The 21,820-nt window shown below is 37.0% G+C and overlaps 1 protein-coding gene across 1 annotated transcript; it reads right to left on the reverse strand.

The window, feature by feature from the left end:
- Positions 1–840: 840 nt before the first annotated feature.
- cib2 (calcium and integrin binding family member 2) lies at positions 841–20,429 on the reverse strand. Its single transcript, XM_083545910.1, has 6 exons — positions 19,998–20,429; positions 17,337–17,371; positions 10,018–10,129; positions 5,163–5,310; positions 4,767–4,962; positions 841–1,850 (listed from the first exon to the last, which is right to left on the reverse strand). Exons 1-6 carry the CDS (start codon positions 20,046–20,048, stop codon positions 1,829–1,831), a joined length of 564 nt encoding a protein of 187 aa, XP_083402036.1. The 5' UTR covers positions 20,049–20,429; the 3' UTR covers positions 841–1,828.
- Between the last annotated feature and the right edge of the window lie 1,391 nt (positions 20,430–21,820).

A 21,820-nucleotide genomic window follows, 5' to 3' on the forward strand; every position in this document is an offset into this window, starting at 1 on the left:
GTGCAAAGGAATAATAACTGTTCTATGCTGAGAACGCCGACTGGTGTCAGCTGCAGGAGATGGGGCTTTCAGGCATACTGGGTTTTAGATGAAGAAAGGCATGCAACAGTCAGTAGCAATATAAAGTGTTTTTACTTCTCTTACCATCCTCCTCACTGTGCTTGTTGGCAAGATAAACTTGGGTCCTCGTCCAGCCTTGTTTGTTACTGTTTTAGTTGTTTTGAACTTCTTAATAATTCCTCTGACTGTAGATATGGGCAAGTTTAGGTGAGTGGCTCTTTTCTTGTAGCCATTGCCTGACTTGACCTGAAGGTCAATACACATCTGTTTTACTCGAATGGTGTGTTCGCTTGTCTTTTCCATGTTGAAGAATGGATAAGAGAAAAAGGCATCTGTCATGTCATACTTTAAAACATACATACATACATTATCAACTTTAAAAATTACAGTGAAAAATTACAAAAATGCATCAATTACATTTATTTTATTGGAATTGTTAGGGGTGCCAATAATTGTGGAACAGGTGATTTTTATAAACAAAAACGTATATTTTTTAGTCATGTTTTTTTTTATTATTTACTTCAGTTAAAGGTTAGATTTTTCTACAATTCTCAGTGTGAGATTATGCCTCTGCAATGAAAAAACTAATTTATTAGAATTTATTAGGCAGAACACATCTCAAACAGGGGTGCCAATAATTGTGGAGGGTGCTGTGTATAGTAATAGATAAATAGATTATTACTATATATAAATATGTACTAAATACCTGCTGAATGTATTATATTATCATCTTCTGGCACAAGGTGTAAAAGAAATCAGCAGTGTGAAACAGATGCACTCAATCAACAAACAGCAGAAAACGTTTTATTCAAAGTTAAGTCAAATGCCCTCTATAACATTGAAAAAGGGTGGACATTAAGAGATTGAAAGGTGGTGCTAACACACATCAGGTTCAAACAAGAATGAGAACATAAAAGCACAGTAAAAATGTATGGTTTCCAAATGGCTGAATGTAAGAAAAGATGACAGAGCCCTTGGTACAACTGGAGAACAGTTTGATATGATTGTCGTCATGCTCCAGTCCTATAAGCAATAAGACAACAAAGAGAATCAGATACAGCAAAAGCAATTTTATAGCAGAGGGCAAAATGAATGCAATTCATGCATTTTATGGAGAAAGATTGCATAGCTGTATAAAAGATAAGACTGTCTTTTGACTGTGATGCCAGTGCTGTGCTTTTAGCCCTCATTCTCTCTCTCCTGTTAATCTCTACAGAATATTTTTCCTCTCATCTTTGTTTTGTCAATCACTCCACCACAGCATTCTTAATTTAAAATGAGAGGAGAAGACAGGAGGAGAGTGTCTGATATATTTAGTGGTGCTATGGACATTGTACGACAAAGAAACAAGCATAACACCATATGTCCATATAACAGTGGAGTCTTCCCACAAACACCACATGGTTATATGACAAATGCCCACACAGTTGTTCAAACTCCAGGCATTTTTTACTTTCACTCTGAGAACTGCAGAATCTTTCCAGCAGGAAAAATGGTCATGCATTTTCTCAATATTCCTCATTCCAAAGTGTGCTTCCTCAGAAGAAAAAAACAAAAACTATATTATAGATCCAAAGAAATCCAAAATTCAGCTTCCCCAATAAATAAGCGCTGTTCAGATAGGACCAAGAGAAAACTCTTCAGAGCTGTAGAGGACAGGCACTGCTATGGTCTATATAGGTGTCCATGTTTTTTTCAAGAAGGATTTAAGAAGGATTCAAGTTGTGATCAGAGGTGAAGTATCTTGGTCGAAGAAGTAGAAGCCCTCTCAGATTCGTATATGGAAGGTGCTGCATGAGAGAAAAAAAGAAAGGGGGAGATTAAGGCATTAAACAAAATTAATTACTACTATTCAGATTTTTTTCATGAAATGTGGTTGATGCAATATTAATCTGAAAGCTGTAATCTGACATTTAATTCCAAACATATGATAGCATTGAGGTTTGAAAGAGTGATAACCACATGAAAACCTGGAATGAATTTCAGTGCCATACAATCCACCACCATTAGTGCTGACTCAGAAAATTCCAATTATCCATATGTCTGACTACAAGACAGGTATGATGGGATAGAAAGTTAAATTGAAAATAACCGGGCAGAGGAACAGATGGCGTTTTGATTACATTTGCACTCAGAATGGCCTATTATATTCAAATTGAAAAAAAAAAAAAAAAAAAGTTAAACAAGAAATTTGGCCCTGTGTGAAACATAAAGTGGTGCACTTGAAACAATGAGCTTTAGTACAATTTTGAAGCCAGAGCATATAATTAATCTAGCACCCGATAAATTTAATTAAATCATAGCACTTCTTCAGTTTTTTTTCTTACAAAAACTTCACTATATTTCTTTTTGATTTGTTACAAATTAAGCTAATTAAAAGACTGTATGATCAAATTTAAAATCATTTTATTGCCTAATCAAGCAAGACCTCCAATGGAAAAAGCATGATAACCATTTGCAAATTTGCAACCTAAAACCTGGAGACCTATGCATTTCACAACTCATAATCCAACCTGCTGTCATGAAATTTGAGTATGCACGATAGCGGGAGCATATGCAAGTGCTAGTTAAGAAAATGTATTAAATAGTAGGGCAAGCTATCCAAATTGGCAGACAGAATCAGAAATGTATAACAAGTGAAGGTCAAGTGATTGGCAAACAACAATACATGGGCAAAATAAGAGTCAGAAACATGAACAAACAAGATAAAAAAAGAAACGGGAAATGGTAAAACGAATCAATAAACAAAAGGCTTCAGCAAAAGTCAGTAAATGCACATATTACTTATTGCAAAAAAAGAGTTATATAGAAACACATGAATTATGCCTAGAACATCTAATTTAGCTAGTTAACTAAGATCAGAGTAGATCATTTTTCTGAATTAATTCCATCTATTGCAAACATATGAAAAAAGTTAATTGCAAAGCTATTACATGTTGAATTGTGTATTAATACCGATTTCACTTTACATGAGTAATTTCCTTGATCAACACTTTTCTTTTAACTCAAGTGAATTATTATTATTATTATTATTATTATTATTATTATTATTATTATTATTATTATTATTATTAAGTAAACTTTTACTCAAGTCAGTATATTTTTGTCCTTACACTTGTGTGATTTACATGTAAATCACATAAAATATATATCAAATAAATAAGCAAAGCCAAGTTCATTATAACAACATTATAACAATGCAAAATAAGGATATTATCCTATCAAAAATGCTTTGTTCCTAATTTTCAGTATTAGAAGTCTAGGCCAACCAACTCTGTATCAGTGTTTGTGAAAGCATTTTCATGTAGTAATATATAAGACATGATTGATCCATTTAATGTTTCCAGCAAATTAATGCCACTTTCTGTCTGTTCCAAATTGCAGCAATATGATATTTAATTAAACATGCTTGGACTGAAATATTCTAAATTGTCATTGTATGAAAAGCAGAAATATGTACTTCACATCATTCTAAGCCGCAGAATAATAAACAAAGCAATACTAGACTTCTGTCACTCCCATTCCCTCACAGGCAGTGGGGCACAGCTGTGGAGCTTGTAAATGTCCACCAGAGGAATGGCTGCCTCATAAAAAGCATTGGAACACATCAAAGCTGAATTACAGTAAAGGGGCTTACAGTTCAGAGTGCGTAAGCAGACTGAGCTTGCTGCAATGGTAACATAGGATTAAAAAGCAAGCAAGAATGAGTCTGTGCTGTGATATCATTTACGGATGTTATACACATGTAGTTTATTGACATTTAAATTAACAGGAAACAAGAAATATGCAAAGTCCACAGCACAGATTTGATGTGGTTTGACTTTTAATACACATAACTCAAGAGAAAAAATCCATAAGCTTACAAAGGCTCAACCTTAACCATAACCCTAAACCTTTCAGTTGACTTGAATCGTATGAACCATTGTAGCATTTTAAACATTTTTGTATTTAAATGCACCTCCAAGCTATAATCATATATCATGACAGACATGTTTAATTTGCTTAGCTGTGAGAACATAATCTACATGTAGAATAAACATGTAAAACTAAAATATATTCTCCAATTGCTTGATCTTTTGATAATTTTCTCAATTTTCTGGAATTGATGTCAAACAGATTTATGGTGGATAAACAATAGACCTCATTTAGCAATATTGAACTTTTTATGTGTGTAAATATAGTTTATAATTTTTTGACTTACTAAACACGAATATCTACTAAATCCAGGTTTATATATTTCAAAGCGCCCACACAAAACAACTGATTTGCATTTAGTGTCACCCCAAAAAAAGTTGGCAAAAAGATGAAATAACGTTAAAAAAAAAATTTAAAGGCTAGTCATATTTGTGTTGATTAATGAACTTGTTTAGATTGCTTACTTTCAGGCCATTAATATAAAAAAATTCCACAAATCTGTATACATATACAGTAAAATTGTCAATGTAATCTTTACATAATCTTGAAGCTTATCAATGGAGGTTTGCAAAAGTAAGTCTTTTTTTATACACAGATGTAAAATTAAAAGATTAACTGCATTTTCATTAGCATCCCAAAGCAAAATGCTGTTATGAATGATTTACAAACAAATTTCTTGCACAGGGAACCACAATAATAGAAGTCAAACAGTAATGAAGGGTCAGTTCAAAGCTTCATTTCATTAGCTTTCTACTGAAAAGGCTTTTCCACTCATGCATATAATTATGTACCTTAAAAAATCAGGAGCCCTGGAAATCATGTTTTCAAAGTCAGCAAAGGAGAGCTTGCTGTCTCCATCCAGGTCAGCCTCCTCAATCGCCTTCTCACACACTAAGTTCACCTCCTCAGGAGTCAGCTCCTCTTTTGTCAGCTTGTTCAGAGTCTTCTCAAGGTCTTCCTTGCAGATGTAATTATCCACATTGAAATCTGCACATGATAAACCATAAAGAAAATGAAGTTAATCGTTGCATTTGCTTGAACCTTTATAACGTTACTGTATCATTATGAAGAATGTGAAATACATTACAGATTATTAGGCCCACTAAAGCCACAACCCAGAAGCACTTAAACTGTTGTAAGGAGACATTATGAAATTTATGTGCGCTAATGAAAGGAGGCTCTATTACCATATATTTTAAAAGCATAAATGGCCTTTAGCTCTCGAGGGGCCATTTCACTCAGAACTGAGAACATGTCGACAAAGTCATTGAAGCTGAGGTTTCCCAAGCCGTCCTCAGAGAAGGACTCCACAATCCTGTCACGAAATGGATTTTCCTGCAGAACACATATGGATTACATGATGTATTAAATCACATGCTGAAAGGATAAAGGAGAGGCTTGATGTAAGAGCACTGACATAAGATATTAGTCAGTGCAGGATAATCAAGGCTAAACCTTGAGAGAGAAATGTTACAGTCACGGTATGTATTATTTGCACTGCGTAAGTGTAGACATAAGAGCCAATTCTGCTGAGCGAGACACATGCAAAAAGTAGAAAGGCTGACTCTCCACGCTACTGCCTATATATTTCTTACCAAGTGAACTTCCCAATGGCTTCTAGGATTTTTTTATGCCTCTACAATCAGCTGACTCAACAGTGTTATGAGCACAACAAAGAGAGGCCAAGGCTATAGACTGAGCTCTGGCGCAATGTTACAGCACACTGTGCATGGCTAACCAACCTGTGCTGTTCCAAAGTTAAAAATGCCAGCCATTTATTTGTCATGTCCTGTAAAGTAAGATAAGTAGGCATAGCCAGCATTCTCAATTAGACATGTCTCATGAAAAGGAAAAAACACAACTTGGCCATGTTGGAAAATAATCACCAACAGAATAGTGGGATGTGGGCCAATGGAAAGTTGATCTTTTGTATTATTATTATTATTATTGAGCTATTAATATAAACCCATCATTTGCAAATCAAATGTTAGGGTCATGTTATTAAAAATAACCAAAACAAATACGCAAATTAATGAACACCTTCCTAATCAGAATTTGACGGCATTCTGGTATTAGCAGTGTAACTGTCAATAAAGTACATTAATGACAGAATGATTTTTACTGGATGTTACGGACACTAACGTATGCTATTAGGACACAGCTAATTTTTTTTGTAATTGAATAAACCCCATTCATGACATGAGAGGGCCTTTTAATTTTGAAAGATACATCAGACAGGAGCTAATTTAGGGGCCATTCAAGGTTTCAGAAGTTGTTTTTAAGTTAAAACTGGTGGCAATCAATTAATATAACTCGCTAAATATTTTGACAAATTACAGTGCTTTAAAAACACTAAGAAATAGTTAAACACTGACATTGATTTGAAAATCCAATATTATAAACAACACATTAATTAAAATCAATTATGATAAGGAGAAATCTTTCTTTGGAATTAACTTTCATGACTGAAAGTCTGAGGTCATTCAGAGAAACCAGTGAAAGCAGTAACTCTATGATATGAGCATGCTCCCCTAGAAATATTCAAGTAAAGATTGAATGAGGGGCTGCCAATTGTGGATCAAAGAAAGGCCAGTCTGCAAGGGAACAGCAGTGATAAAAAAAAGCACTCTGACTCAGTGATGTGTGGTGAATCACATCACTTGAACATGAAAGGCTAATTAGCAGCCAGCCTGGGACAGAGTGTGGATAGAGATTTACGTTTATGAAGTCAAAGAAGTCTTTTGGAGGCTGTGTGCTGTCAGAGGCACATCAATTGCAGTTTCCTTTAGTATGGGCCACTTCTATGATGGGGGTTTACAATCCTTCTAACCACATAGCATATCTACAGTAAAGTACCATTACATCACCAGTAAGGATTATCCTCCATGATAATGAGGGATCACTAGAAACTCAGAGAACAGGTCCGAAGCAATAGTAATAAATATTTTTTTAGCACAAGACAGTTATTCCATTGTTGAATTAATTAAATATAAATTTAAAACAAACATTAATATAGCCTTTTTCTTAAAACAAAGAAATAATGCTTTTTAAGAGTGTGGCTCTTATACATACATAAACTGAACCATTTAAAAGCTGATATTGCTTACTTTTAATAAATTAAATAAAGAAGCTTTGCACTGAATACTCAAGTTCAAGAGTCTTCTTCTTCTTCTTTTCGGCTTCTCCCATTAGGGGTCACCACAACGGATCACCCGTCTCCATACCCCCCTGTCCTCTACATCTGCCTCTTTCAAACCAACCACCTGCATGTCTTCCCTCACCACATCCATAAACCTCCTCCTTGGCCTTCCTCCTTCCTGGTGGCTCCATCCTCAGCATTCTCCTACCGATATACCCCATGTCCCCACTCTGCACATGTCCAAACCATCTCAATCTCGCCTCCCTCACCTTGTCTCCAAAGCGTCCTACATGTGCTGTCCTGCTAATAAACTCATTTCTAAACTCAAGTTTAAGAGTAAGCATATGTATGTCGACAACCATAAGAAGTCCAAAAGTGCTAAATAATACACTCATACGTATGCGAGCGCCTGGTGGCCGGGCCTTCCCCCACAGGGTCCGGCCGGGCTCAGCCCGAAGGAGCGACGTGGGGCCGCCTTCCAGTGGGCTCACCACCTGCAGGAGGGACCGTAAGGGGCCGGTGCTAAGAGGATCGGGCAGCAGTCGAAGGCGGAGGCCTCGACAACCCGATCCCTGGACACGGAAGCTAGCTCTAGGGACGTGGAATGTCACCTCGCTGGCGGGGAAGGAGCCTGAGATTGTGCGTGAGGTTGAGAGGTTCCGACTAGAGATAGTCGGGATCACCTCTACGCACGGCCTGGGCTCTGGAACCACACTCCTCGAAAGAGGATGGACTCTTTACAACTCTGGAGCTGCACATGGTGAAAGGCGTCGGGCTGGTGTGGGTTTGCTTATAGCCCCCCAGCTCAGCCGCCATGTGTTGGAGTTTACCCCGGTGAACGAGAGGGTCGTTTCCCTGCGACTACGGGTCGGGGATAGGTCTCTCACTGTCGTGTGTGCCTACTGGGAGGAGTTCGGTGAGGCCATGGAGAAGGACTATTGGCTGGCCTCGAAGAGATTCTGGCAAACCGTCCGGCGCCTCAGGAGGGGAAAGCAGTGCCCCACCAATGCTGTTTACAGTAGAGGTGGGGAGCTGTTGACCTCAACTGGGGATGTCGTTGGACGGTGGAAGGAATACTTCGAGGATCTCCTCAATCCCGCCGTCATGTCTTCCATTGAGGAAGCAGAGGCTGAGGGCTCAGAGGCGGACTCGTCCATCACCCAAGCTGAAGTCACCGAGGTAATAAAGAAACTCCTCGGTGGCAGGGCACCGGGGGTGGATGAGATCCGCCCTGAGTAACTCAAGTCTCTGGATGTTGTGGGGCTGTCTTGGCTGACACGCCTCTGCAGCATCGCGTGGCGGTCGGGGACAGTGCCTCTGGAATGGCAGACCGGGGTGGTGGTCCCTCTTTTTAAGAAGGGGGACCGGAGGGTGTGTTCCAACTATAGGGGGATCACACTTCTCAGCCTACCTGGGAAAGTCTATGCCAGGGTACTGGAGAGGAGAATACGGCCGATAGTAGAACCTCGGATTCAGGAGGAACAATGTGGTTTTCGTCCAGGCCGTGGAACACTGGACCAGCTCTATACCCTCTACAGGGTGCTGGAGGGTTCATGGGAGTTTGCCCAACCAGTCCACATGTGCTTTGTGGATTTGGAAAAGGCATTCAACTGTGTCCCTCACGGCGGCCTGTGGAGGGTGCTCCGGGAGTATGGGATCGGGGGCCCTTTACTAAGGGCTGTCCGGTCCCTGTATGACCGAAGCAGGAGCTTGGTTCGCATTGCCAGCAGTAAGTCAGACTTGTTCCCGGTGCATGTTGGACTCCGGCAGGGCTGCCCTTTGTCACCGGTTCTGTTCATAATTTTTATGGACAGAATTTCTAGGCGCAGCCAGGGGTCGGAGGGTGTCCGGTTTGGTGACGACACGATTTCGTCTTTGCTCTTTGCAGGTGATGTTGTCGTGTTGGCTTCATCAGACCAGGGCCTTCAGCATGCACTGGGACGGTTTGCAGCCGAGTGTGAAGCGGCTGGGATGAGAATCAGCACCTCCAAATCCGAGGCCATGGTCCTCAGTCGGAAAAGGGTGGCTTGCCCACTTCAGGTTGGTGGGGAGTTCCTGCCGCAAGTGAAGGAGTTTAAGTATCTTGGGGTTTTGTTCACGAGTGAGGGAAGGGTGGAACGGGAGATTGACAGACGGATCGGTGCAGCTTCTGCAGTAATGCGGTCGATGTACCGGTCTGTCGTGGTGAAGAAGGAGCTGAGCCGCAAGGAGAAACTCTCGATTTACCGGTCAATCTACGTTCCTACTCTCACCTATGGTCATGAGCTCTGGGTCATGACCGAAAGGACAAGATCCCGGATACAGGCGGCCGAAATGTGCTTTCTCCGCAGGGTGGCTGGGCGATCCCTTAGAGATAGGGTGAGAAGCTCAGTCACTCGGGAGGAGCTCAGAGTAGATCCGCTGCTCCTCCACATCGAGAGGGGTCAGCTGAGGTGGCTCGGGCATCTGTTCCGGATGCCTCCTGGACGCCTTCCTGGGAAGGTGTTCCGGGCGCGTCCCAGCGGGAGGAGACCCCGGGGAAGACCTAGGACACGCTGGAGAGACTATGTCTCCCGGCTGGCCTGGGAACGCCTTGGTGTCCCCCCGGAAGAGCTGGAAGAAGTGTCTAGGGAGAGGGAAGTCTGGGCATCTTTGCTTAGACTGCTGCCCCCGCGACCCGGCATCGTATAAGCGGGAGAAGATGGATGGATGGATGGATGCATTATCTCATAGTGTGTTGACTTTTATGGAAGCTGTCCTTCCTCTCACATGCTCTACTATATAATCAAAACCAGTGTTTTTAGGATCCAGTTTCAGACTATTAAATCGCATGTCTGTTTAAGTATAGTCTGGATGACTGAACACATGTTTGGAGTATTAACACTTAAGTAAACAATCAATTGAGGTATAAAAAGTGGCATTACCTTTAGCTCTGGCATATTGACTATAAGGCTTAAAGGGACTTTAACATCAGGTTCATTTGTGTAATCCATGGGAACTAAATGTGGAGCCAGTTCATGGTATCTTCCATGTAACCTGTAAAGAAAACAACAAATAACTACTAATTAAATGACACTTCTAAATGTAAAGCCTGTAATTGTAATAATGTATTATAAAATATCTGAACATATAAACACGAACACACAGGGCCATGTTCTATATTTTACAGGAACATGGCCTGGACATTAATCAACTGAGTCTGATCAATTGCAGCATCATTCAAACCATTATATGCAGATAATTGTTTTTGTGAAGCAGTAATGTGCTCAGGAATGGCACAATCCATAGCTATATACAGGACATCTATACAAATGATTGATCTTCTAATGCAGCGTATAACTATGATTTAGATTTAGAAGCAGATGTCTCATGGAAAGCTGTGAAAAATGCAATTCTCATACATTTGAGAAATTCAATTATCAATGACCCAAACTTAATCTAACATTTTACTGGCAGAGGGGGAATGTATTAATGTGATTGGCAAAAGAGGCAGATTTCACAAGGCTATTTTTCCACTTGCTCACACATAGAGACTTGGCGCACTTCCAGAGTGCTGTGGACTGATGACTCAGTTTGAGCATGGCAACTAGAGAAAGAGAGAAAGAGGCTCCGACATTAATGAGATGGGGAAAAATACATTAGCACAAAGATGCTTCATAAAAATCAATATCGGAAAGATATGAGAGCAAGCAAGCACACACACATACACCCAAACATCAGGCACAAGAAACGTGCTGAATACAAAAGCTGACTGGTTCTGATAAAAAATACAAAATAAAAAATGTAGAATAAATTTGTTCTAATCTAGAAAATAACATTCTGTGCTATGACTTTTGAGCCTGTGAAATATTACCAAATTAAAATTGATAATGTTTAAGGTTGACAAAGTTTATCTTCAATTATAAATTACAATAACAGTTAATTATAAATTGAAATTTTTTCCTAATTATAATATTGTGTATGTATAAATCAAAATCCTAGTCACAAAAAATAGAGGAAGAGACTGTAGCTTTAAAAACAGCATTTGTACCCAAATTAGGTCACTGAAGATGGCAACCTATAATGATTGGTGCTGATCGTTTCCTAACCCTGCATAATAGTGTCACCACTGTGTTAGTGCATCAGCTGGGCAGGAAGAAGTGTGTGTTTTATGAAGGTCATAAAGTACAGAACTCCATTAGGTTGGAAGGTGATTGTCCATTTTGTTTCCTGTGCTCCACTGGCCCTGTTATCAAACCTAATCTCAGTGTCACTGTAGAGGAATGATTCACCCAAATGAATCAAATGAGGCTTGTCTTTTCTTGCGTAAGAGCTAGGTAGATAGAACCACCATAATGAATAGTAAAAGCCAAGGGAACATTAACTTACTAAGGGATATTGAAATTCCACAATATGTCTACTTGGTTCCTTATTAGCTCCACAGAAACAACCACTGCACAATGGTACACAAAGAGAATTTGGTGTGCTCTAAGAAATGTCCATCTATTATTATTCTGCATACAAGACATACTGAGCTTAAAGCAGCTATATGTTAAATATAAAAGCATGACAAAACTGCAAGCAGTACTGCAAACACTGGTGCACTGGTAGCCTGGTCCATGAAAAAATCCTTGTGAATGACTCTGTGCAAGGAGTTATATAAGCAGCAGGTGATGCAGCACTCTGACGACAGGAGATAAAAGCCAGTAATGGCTTACTGCTGAAGAATATGCAGGAGCTTTAGTAGCCATTAGAAGCTAATATTTTAAACATCTCATTATCCCTCATGCTTAGGAAATAAATGCTAGGTTTTTCTTTCACAAGCAAGCATTTAGCTAGTATATCACACAGCATCCCTATTATTTATTCTAATAGCACAGCCATTCTTCACTTAGAGAAATACTCATTTTGGCACGAGCTTTATCCCCTTGGCTGATGTAGCCATCACTGACAAATGTGTGTAAAGATGTATGTTTATGTTTGTGTTAATATATCTGATGGGTATCTTTTATGCAGGGCTGCAGAGAGTGTATGTGTGTATATGTACATGTATGTGGGTCTGCATGTCTGTACATACTTTAAGTTTTTTTTTTTTTTTGCTCAGTTTTTTGTTTTGTTAAATAGACTGACATAATACATTTCAGCAAAAAGGGCTGACATTTTGTTTATGGACACTTCATGGTAAAAACATCAGCACAACCATCAGGTTTTGACAATAAATATTAAATATAAGTACAGTGTTGTTATTTATATGATTTTTCTATATATTAGTGTCAAAATAACAAATTAACATATATATATATATATATATATATATATATATATATATATATATATATATATATATATTTCTGATTATGTGAAATTCCCCAAGCTTAAAAACCAGTTGCCATGACATTTTTAATGCAATATAGCATAAAAACTGATAACACAGTCTTTTGGCCTACAAGTGTCACTTTACAGTTTTTCCCCTCATTAAATAATTTAACTCATTTATTATCCTGTACTAATTTACAATTTTAATTACTTAAAATTCCAAAGAATTCTCAGATGAAATGTTTTTTACGCACAAGAAATAAGTCAAATACACCCAAAACGTAGTTTGAAATGTTACAATGGACTCCAGTTATTCGCACCCTTCGTTAAAATGTGCATTAAGTAATAGATATAAAAAATAGTGCATATACTGTCTTAAACAGACAGGATATTTGTTTAGTTATATTAAAGCATTTTTTAAAGCTAAAAAAATTAATATTTAATGTACTGTTTTGAAAATTATTAGCAAGTTTGCAATTCATATTTTATGATTGCAATGGATATCAAATTAAGTTAATTAATGTAGCTACAGTGGGATAAGGCAGCTCATGGCCACTGGAAAAAGCCTTAAGTAGGTGTTCTGTAATTATGCAAATGCTACTGTGTTTCCATAAAGACAGCGAGCATGGCATAATTTCAATTTGGAGTGTTATGGGTCATCAGTATCTATTCCTCTATGAAATACATAGAGGATTTTTTTATCAGGTTACCTTATTAGAAGGTCAGATGTGGTTGAAAAAAGGAACTATTTAAAAGGAACTAATTACATAAAATCACTAAGTTGTGGCTTTGTAAAATAAACATAATCGGTGATGTGTCCCCACTGACATGTTGCTATGATGTCCCTGATCCAATCATGACTTACTCATGCTTGGTAAGCACAGTATCCAAGATATGTTACAGGTTCTCCATTAGGATAGTAATCCTTCAATAATTCAGAATGATTTTTATGATCCACACATTATGAACAGAACTTTAAATAGGCAGAAACAACATATAATAATAAGCAAAGGCCCAGGGGCTCTGCTGATCTGTTACCCTGGATACCCTGGATTTGTGTATGTGTGTGTGTGTGCGTGCGTGCGTGCGTGCGTGCGTGCGTGCGTGCGTGTATTTCCGGTTAAAATAAATGTTTGTGTGAAAGGCAGTATGGAAACCTGGATCATATCCCATTGTTTAATAGTGTTTATGAATGTCTGGCTCACACAGCAATGTAATGCTGACAACTCAAAATCTGATGTGATATGCTTGGTGTTCTTAAAGTAGAAGTGATAGAAATAAATTAATATTCAGGCAGCAAATGTAGTGAAAAAGAAGGTTGAAATATAAGCGGGAATACAGATATGTAAAACCACATGTAGAACTATCTAAAAATAAAAGAAGACTCAAGCAAGAACACAAAAAACTGTAAATTATGATTGTTTATAGCTCGCTATTTTTGAGTTTCTGTGCTATTTTAATGTAGTCTGTCTCTATAACTGTATGTTTATAAGAATTGTATTTTGAATTGTATACGAATTAATTCTTAAATCTGACTGAGGAATAATGATTACAACAGCAACATTTACCTTTCATGAAATGACAGAAGATGACTTTTAAGATTTAGTTAATATCGAGAAAGTAACTCAGACAAGGCAAAGCCCAACAGTTAACAGTAATTGGTTTATTTGACTGTAACCCTACACTCTACCTCATCCCCCACTATCTGCTTTTAATTTCTTTGAGTAGTAACTTGATCTTTCAACAGCCCCGATTAACAGCACATCCTGAAATCTGAGATCCATATGTCAATTACATTAGAATATAACGGGAGCGATTTGTTGAATGTCTTCTTGTTGTTTGGAGAATAGCACAGAAGCAGTCATCACACTATTGCTTTACATAGTCCTATATATGGTGTCTGCAATAAATGAACATAGGTAAGTCCCGTGGGGGATGGGGAGTTGGGTGGTTGGATGTCAACCTATAATCAGAAGATTGGGTTCCAGGTCAGGTGCGAGGCTTGCAAAGTGATCCTTGACTAGGTGAGAACACAAATGCAAGGGGTGAAGGGTTTTAGCGAAAGCAGTGCTGCTCCTCTCAGTATCATATTTATAGAAGCTTCTAATAACACACTCCTACCGAACCATCTAATTGGATACAGAGGGAGAATTGGAATATGTTATCCACATAGTGAAGTTAATTATGTAGAGACTTAATATTAAAACATGCTTAATATTTTAAAGCATGTCTCAGATAGTGTCATATAATATTTGTTGACAACTGACTAAAGCACCAGAGGCTATAACTCTCAGAGGCTATAGCTAATGAACATCTTGTTTAAGGAGGCTGTAAAACACAGGCGGGTCAATACCTCTGACAAAAAATATTGTCGGCTCAATAAGGGAGCAGAGGTAAAAAGGTACAAAGACAAAGTTAACAATATCTACATACAATCAAACCCAAATTTCTGTTATCTCATAATAAATTGTGTCTCTATAACTAAAAAAGATTATCACAGTTGCCAGGAACAAGTGGAACTGATTGCAAAAAAAAAAAAAAAGTAAGAAGTAACCTTTTTATTGTTTTTATTGATTGTGATACTGAACACAATCAATAAGAGACATTGTCAGATGTTAATCCTAGAAACTGCAAGTGTATGGGTTGGTTGAATATACATCACAAGCCAAGTAAAATGACAGTATATTTAACAGTACCTAGAAAGCCTCCATATTTTGAAGCTGCCATCTGAATTTACAATCGATTAATTTTATGTTTTAATTTACAATTGATATGCCTGCCTGTAAAGATTTCACCCCATTTTCTCTCATTGTTATTTTACCAATTCCCACCCACTATTATATATTTTTTTACCTTTTTCTAAAACACATGCAGTAAGCAAATTTACAAGCTGCTGCTTAAGCTGCATAACAGGGAAACAAACCTGAAGGAAATTGCTAACTACCCTCTTTTTCATGCTCACAAGCACCCACAATTAGGTAGTGTCATTGTTAATAATTGCATCGCATCCAGACAGCAAGCAAGGCTTGTTTAGCTTCTTTGGCTTGTGGCCACAGAGGGCTGTAACACAGCGATTAAAACTTGCAATCTTCTGATGATAGACCGAGAATGTCTGACAAAGGAAAACATGCCACCATTGTTCATGTCCACATGCCTGAATATAGATACGTCACTGGAAATCCATACAAAGTTACTCTGACTGATCACCTTTATTCTACTGTACGATGAAACATTTCTAGTCTGATTTAAGTGCTTTCTTTCAAGCTTACTCCACCCACATTCACATACTGTACCCACATTCAGGGCTGAATGAATGGTCTGATAAAGCTAAAAATCATGTAAATTATTTTGTATAGCCTTCACAATTATCTGATCTGAATGAAAACAGAACACAGGAGATACTGAACTGATGTGTTGACAGTCCTGGAGACTTGATGAATCTAGACACATTGAAGCTGTTCTGGCTTGAGTAAATAACTGCTTCTATTCTTGCTGTTAAAGCTAGATCAGTTTTCAGTATAAAATCTATAGTTATATTTGAAGCCCTGCATTTGGCCCTGTCAGCAAAACCTAAAAGAGGAAAAAACAGAACTGTGCAAAGTAAAACTTTGTGTATTTACAGGACTGAGGCAATATCGTATTAGCCGTTCAACCAATTACACGGTTGCTGCTTGCTGCCAGGTCTTCTGAGGGGGAGATTTTGATAGCGACACATGAAAAAAGAAAAAAATAATCACACTCTTGCAGAGTGTGGTTATAAATTGTGCCTGGCTAGGTTGTAAACCCTCTTTTCCACTTTACTGGGACACAGTTATTCCTAGTCTAAGACAAAAAAATGCTCCTGAAGACTTGTGAGTGCTGCAGACAATATGGGTCTGTTTGTCTGTTTGCTTTTTTTTGTATCAGGTTGAAGTCATTCACATTGTAGATGTTCTGATAATAAAAACACATATGGTCTGAATTCAGGCAAAAATCAATGGTAAGAGCAGTTACTTTACAGCAGCCTTTTTGCTACAACATATAGCAATGGATGGCTTTTTGAATCAGAATCAATCAACACTGAATGATATATTGTTTTATTGATTATACCAATAATCCTGTCAAGAAGAATCACAATAAGTGGACTTGATCAAAATTTTAATTATAGCCCTTATAGCAAGGTACACACAGGCCTTTATTAGTTTACTCCAGTAGTTCAATCTAAATGGGCACACAATCGCACAATTACTGACAAGGATCATTTACCAGTTATATTTCTGAGCTACTGATTTTGAGTTCAAATCCAATGTCTAAACCACTAAAATAAAGCTCCTAATACTCAGCTCAATTGGAAGTGACCAAAAACATCTACCACATGAATAAATGTAAATGCACTCTCCTCTATTCCATCTTACACTGTAAAGCAATTATTACTAACAAGATAACATCTGGTGGTAAATGATTCTCAGCACTGACGCTAACATAGTGAGAATGACACTGGTACGAGTGTAGCATAATTGTAGCATAACTGCTGAATAACTAAGCACTCACTAGTGGAAGAATACGTAGTGAACAGTGATGAAAGATTAATGAAGGGCTTAAAAAACTAAATTAGGAATAAAACACAGCAGGACATACTGTAAAAAGAAAATAACCAATGATACAACATCACCGATCGCACAAATTGTGCAGAGAAAAGCAGAACTTCAGTCACTCATTGTAAACTACATATACAGACATGTAGTAGACAATATAAACATAACTATTTGTTTTACCACATTATTATGTTTGGTATGGTTTGTTGTTTTTAAATACACAAGACAAACAAAATACCTGCAATATGATTTTTGAAAAACAATGTTAATCAGGATACATTTATAATCAAATACAAATAAAGATTGGCAACTACAATATCCCAAAATCCAAAAAAATGTTCTATAAACTCTATCTTTCATTTGAAATAGCTTACCGAAGGATTTCTTTGCGTGTAAAAAAAGTGCAATCCTGCAAAGACAGAAAGAAAACAAATCTTATAAAATGAAGCACTCTCAATGCTACAATGTCCTGAAACCTTTCCTGATAAGTCATTTATGTTAACTAAATAGTTAAGCATACAACACATCACTCGGGGCGTTTGCAACTCCTGAGCATGTCGTCACTAAACACAACAGGGTTTAAGATTTCTATCAGCTGATAATGTTGTGTCTGCATACTGTCATATGAAACCTAGAAATTCTATCATGGATGTATAGTTGATCTGTTTGTATGCCATAGATAACACATGGCATTGCTCCTACCAATCCTGTGGCTCAATATACCATAGCGTGTATATAGCCAATACAGTGTGTACTGAATTTTATTAGCTAATGATTTATCTCTCCTTTATGATGTTTACCCGGTATTTGGCTGCATACTTGGCTTATACTAAAAAACCCATTCCAGGAATCACTGGAGATGCTTGTGAGAGTGCTTTAAAGATTAACAGCAATAGACTTTAAATAATGTTATTTGCTTATTAATTGGAAATATTGGGACTTGGATATGTGCATTGTGAGGGAAGGCCACAAAGGGGAGAATTATTAGCACACTGGATAGATGTCCCATGTGTAAATTATTACCAAAACACAGTCCTCATATCTAGTAATGATTACATGCTGAAAAATTGAAATGGATTCTTGGCCAGCAGCATATCTACTAATCAAAAGTGGCTGAATCCTCACCAGGTTGGAAAACATCTGTATTTAGCAATACAGATATATAAAAAAAACTGCATATATAAATACATCTAATACTTTTATAGTGTATAAAGTTACCAAGTATAAAGGTGTTATATATATATATATATATATATATATATATATATATATATATATATATATATATATATATATATATATATATAAAATTAAATATTATTATATATGCATATATGCATATATGGTATTATTATCATATATTATTATATATTATATATATGATTATTGCTCTTGCTTTTGGTTTGCACTTTGTGTCTGCTCTATGTACTACAATTTGTAAATATAGTTATATTTGGTAACTCAAAACAATTGTGCAAGAATGAAAAAGTACAATACCCCCAAAGGAAATGGTAGAGACTTATGTCAAGCCGAAGTAACAAACGGTATGACTTGACTGATTAGAGAAATCTTTCTTTCAGCCAAATGGTCATGCTCTACTAGTCCAAGGACTAGCTGGTGTTAATTACAGAGCAGAAAGGGTGTGAATGTTAATTTCTGGCTCTAGACAGCATTTTATTTAAAAGTTAAAATGTATGCATGTACATTTAAAAAGATAATGTCATTCAGTAACCGTAGATGTCTTTGAAATATTTTGCAGGTATTTTTCTTGATTTTCCACTTTAAACCTTTATTATTCCAGGAACCACAGGTGATAAATTTGCAGAGGTTACCAGTATTACTGTACAAGCTGAAAGACAATCCTCATAGAATAGCTGAGTATTAATAATTAACTGGATTTCTTCCAGGTTCATCCAAGAAGATGGTAAACTAGATAGGTCACTAAAATTATTGCAATGTCCTAAACTTTAGCTACTATATTAAACAATAAACTACTATACACTCTTAAAAAGAAAAAAGGAAAATCATAAATGTTATCATTAGTGCTCTGTATGGTTATTTAGTTTGTTTCACACTGGAAACAATATGATATGATTATATATACTGCATAGTGTGTTGGATGGATGTGGTTTTGGAATATCTACATTTCCACCATAGTGTGCTATTCACTGACTAGGATTAACAGGATAAATAAACAAACCCCTTATAAAGCAGGTACATGTAATTGTATGTATTATGCTATGGGTAAGACTGAAGCAGACAGAAATGGCTACCTTTTATCTGGTTAAAAAATTTAAGTAATCACAAACAATCACTGTAAGCACGAGATTCATATGTTTAGGTTCAGCCTAGTTTGTGGTTTGCAGCATTTATTTACTCACATTCAAAGCATCAAAGCTATAACCTTGCCTTTAATTCATTTTTTCTTTCTTTCTTTCTTTTTTTTTTGTTTTTTTTAGTTAGATATTTTAGAGGAAATGCCAAATGAACATGATGGCAGTGAGAGCTACGCATTGGCCAAAGCATACAGGAGCATCCAGTGCTGCAGAAATTGCTCACAAGCCTTTTGACTTCCAGTGTAAAGAATGTGGCTTATTCTAGACAAAGGGGTTGTAATCAAAGACCAAACCTAGCTACCTGAAGTTATAAATTAAAGAGAGAGAGAGGAAACACTTGTAATTATAATGAATATTAATATGCATCTCTCTATGCACAGTAGGGGTTATATAGTATTTGGAATAGACTGAAGAGCTGTAGCTGTTTTTCTTTTTGTTTGTTTTTTAAATTATATATAAGAAATCTGCCTGTAGGCAATATCCTAACAGCACTAACATGGGATTTTATCCTTCTCTAGTACTGCAATTTTTGTATCTTTTCATAACCAGTAACTGTTACTGTCCATTAAATGTAACACATGCAGACTTACTATATGGTTTCCCTGATTTTTGCAGTTGTCAGCGGTCCTGTAGGCTGAGGTCTGTTTCTGAGCTTAATTACTGACGGGAAAGGGCTGAATATACCAAGAAGTCTCTTACCTGGTAGGCGTCTAGCTGTTCATCAGTAAATATCGTCTGCTTATTACCCATCTTAGTCGAGTGATTTTCCTATCGTACAGATGCATCACATTCGGAGTTGGAGGAGTCCTGGCTTTCCTAGGCATTTATGGCATGTACACGGTGTGGCCAGACGGAGAAAAGCGTGACCACGCATAGAATTGCAGACCTCCGGCTTACTTATGGATGTTTGTAATGCCAATAGCACTCTCCATAAATACTTGAGTGCAAGGTGATCCGCGATCCTTCCCTACTCGAGTGTAGAGGTTCATGAATAGCAGAATAGCCTGTAGGATTACTCACACTCACTCCCGTTTCAGCACCCACTGCTTTACACAGCTGCTCTCATTGCCAAAGATCAGCGGAGAGAGGGACAGCGCACATCAACAAGAAGAGAAGTTACAATGAAACGACGCTAGACGGCGGTAGTGAGTTGGGGTGGGGGTAAATAAACAAACAAATAAATATTTACGCATTTTATCATAGAAAATGTAATCTGGGAGAGAGTAAAATATGATATATTACACTACCATTCGAAGTTTGGACACCACTTATTCATTTTTTTTCTCCATTAATTTGAATAATGTACATTAATACCGAAGATACTGCAATTATAACAAAACAAATATTGAATTATATAGACAACAAAAACATGTTCGGTCAAAGAATATGTTTTATATTTTCGATTCTTCAAAGTAGCCACCTTTTGCTTTGCACACTTGATATTCTCTCAGTCAGCTTCATGAGGTAGTCACCTGGAATGGTTTTCCAAAAATCCCAAAGTTCCCAAAGGTGTTCTCAAAAAAATCTCAAAGGTGTTGAGTATTTACTGGCTGCTTTTTCTTTACTCTCATTTTCAGCTTATTCCAAACCATATCATTTGGCTTTAGATCACAGATATATTTAAAGTTATTCAGATTTTTTTCGGACTGACCGTTCTACTTTTCTTAAAGTAATGATGGACTGTCTTATTTTCTTTACTTAACATGTTTATTGCTATAATATGAATTTGTTAAATAGTTGTAATAGCACTAATCGGTCTATTGACTCTGTACTTTCCCCTGCACAAGACAACTGATGGTCTAAAGCACATTAAAAGGGCAAAAGAAATGTCAAAAATGAACTCTTGACAAAGAATCCATGTGAACTGAAAACAATTCAAGGTGACTAACCTGTGAGTCTGATGAGAAAATGTCATGAATTGGCAAGCTGTCATCAAAACTAAAACTACTTTGGACGATCAAAAATCTAAATAATATTTAGGGTTGTTTAACACTTTTTTGTTTACTACATAATTCCAACATGTTCTTTCAAACATGTTGGATGTCTTCATTATTTATTTACAATGTTAAAAAAATAATATAGAGAAAGCAAAACCACTGAAAGGGAAGGTTTGCCATGATTTTGACTGGTAGCGTACATGCAAAATATTACAAAATATACAACTTTTCAAGAAAGAAAGAAAGAAAGAAAGAAAGAAAGAAAGAAAGAAAGAAAGAAAGAAAGAGTTAAACATTTAATTCTTAAACATGTTTAAAAATGGATGCCATATCAAATATGAATTCTGTTTGTTTTACAGCAATTCTTTGGATGTCCACACGATTTTTGCACAATATACACATGATGATGCACTTCTTCCCCTTGTGTTTGTTTTTGTTTTGTATGTATTTATCAAACTAATGAAAAATGCTCCTTTAAAATAAAAACCTTTAGCTACTATTTATGTAGCACTGCTCGTTTTTACAGTAAAGCTACTGTAAAATATATGTAATGATTAAATGATTACCAGACTGTGGGTTTTTTTT

The sequence above is a fragment of the Silurus aristotelis genome (genome assembly GCF_946808225.1).
Source record: "Silurus aristotelis genome assembly, chromosome: 7".
Taxonomy (NCBI): Eukaryota; Metazoa; Chordata; class Actinopteri; order Siluriformes; family Siluridae; genus Silurus; species Silurus aristotelis.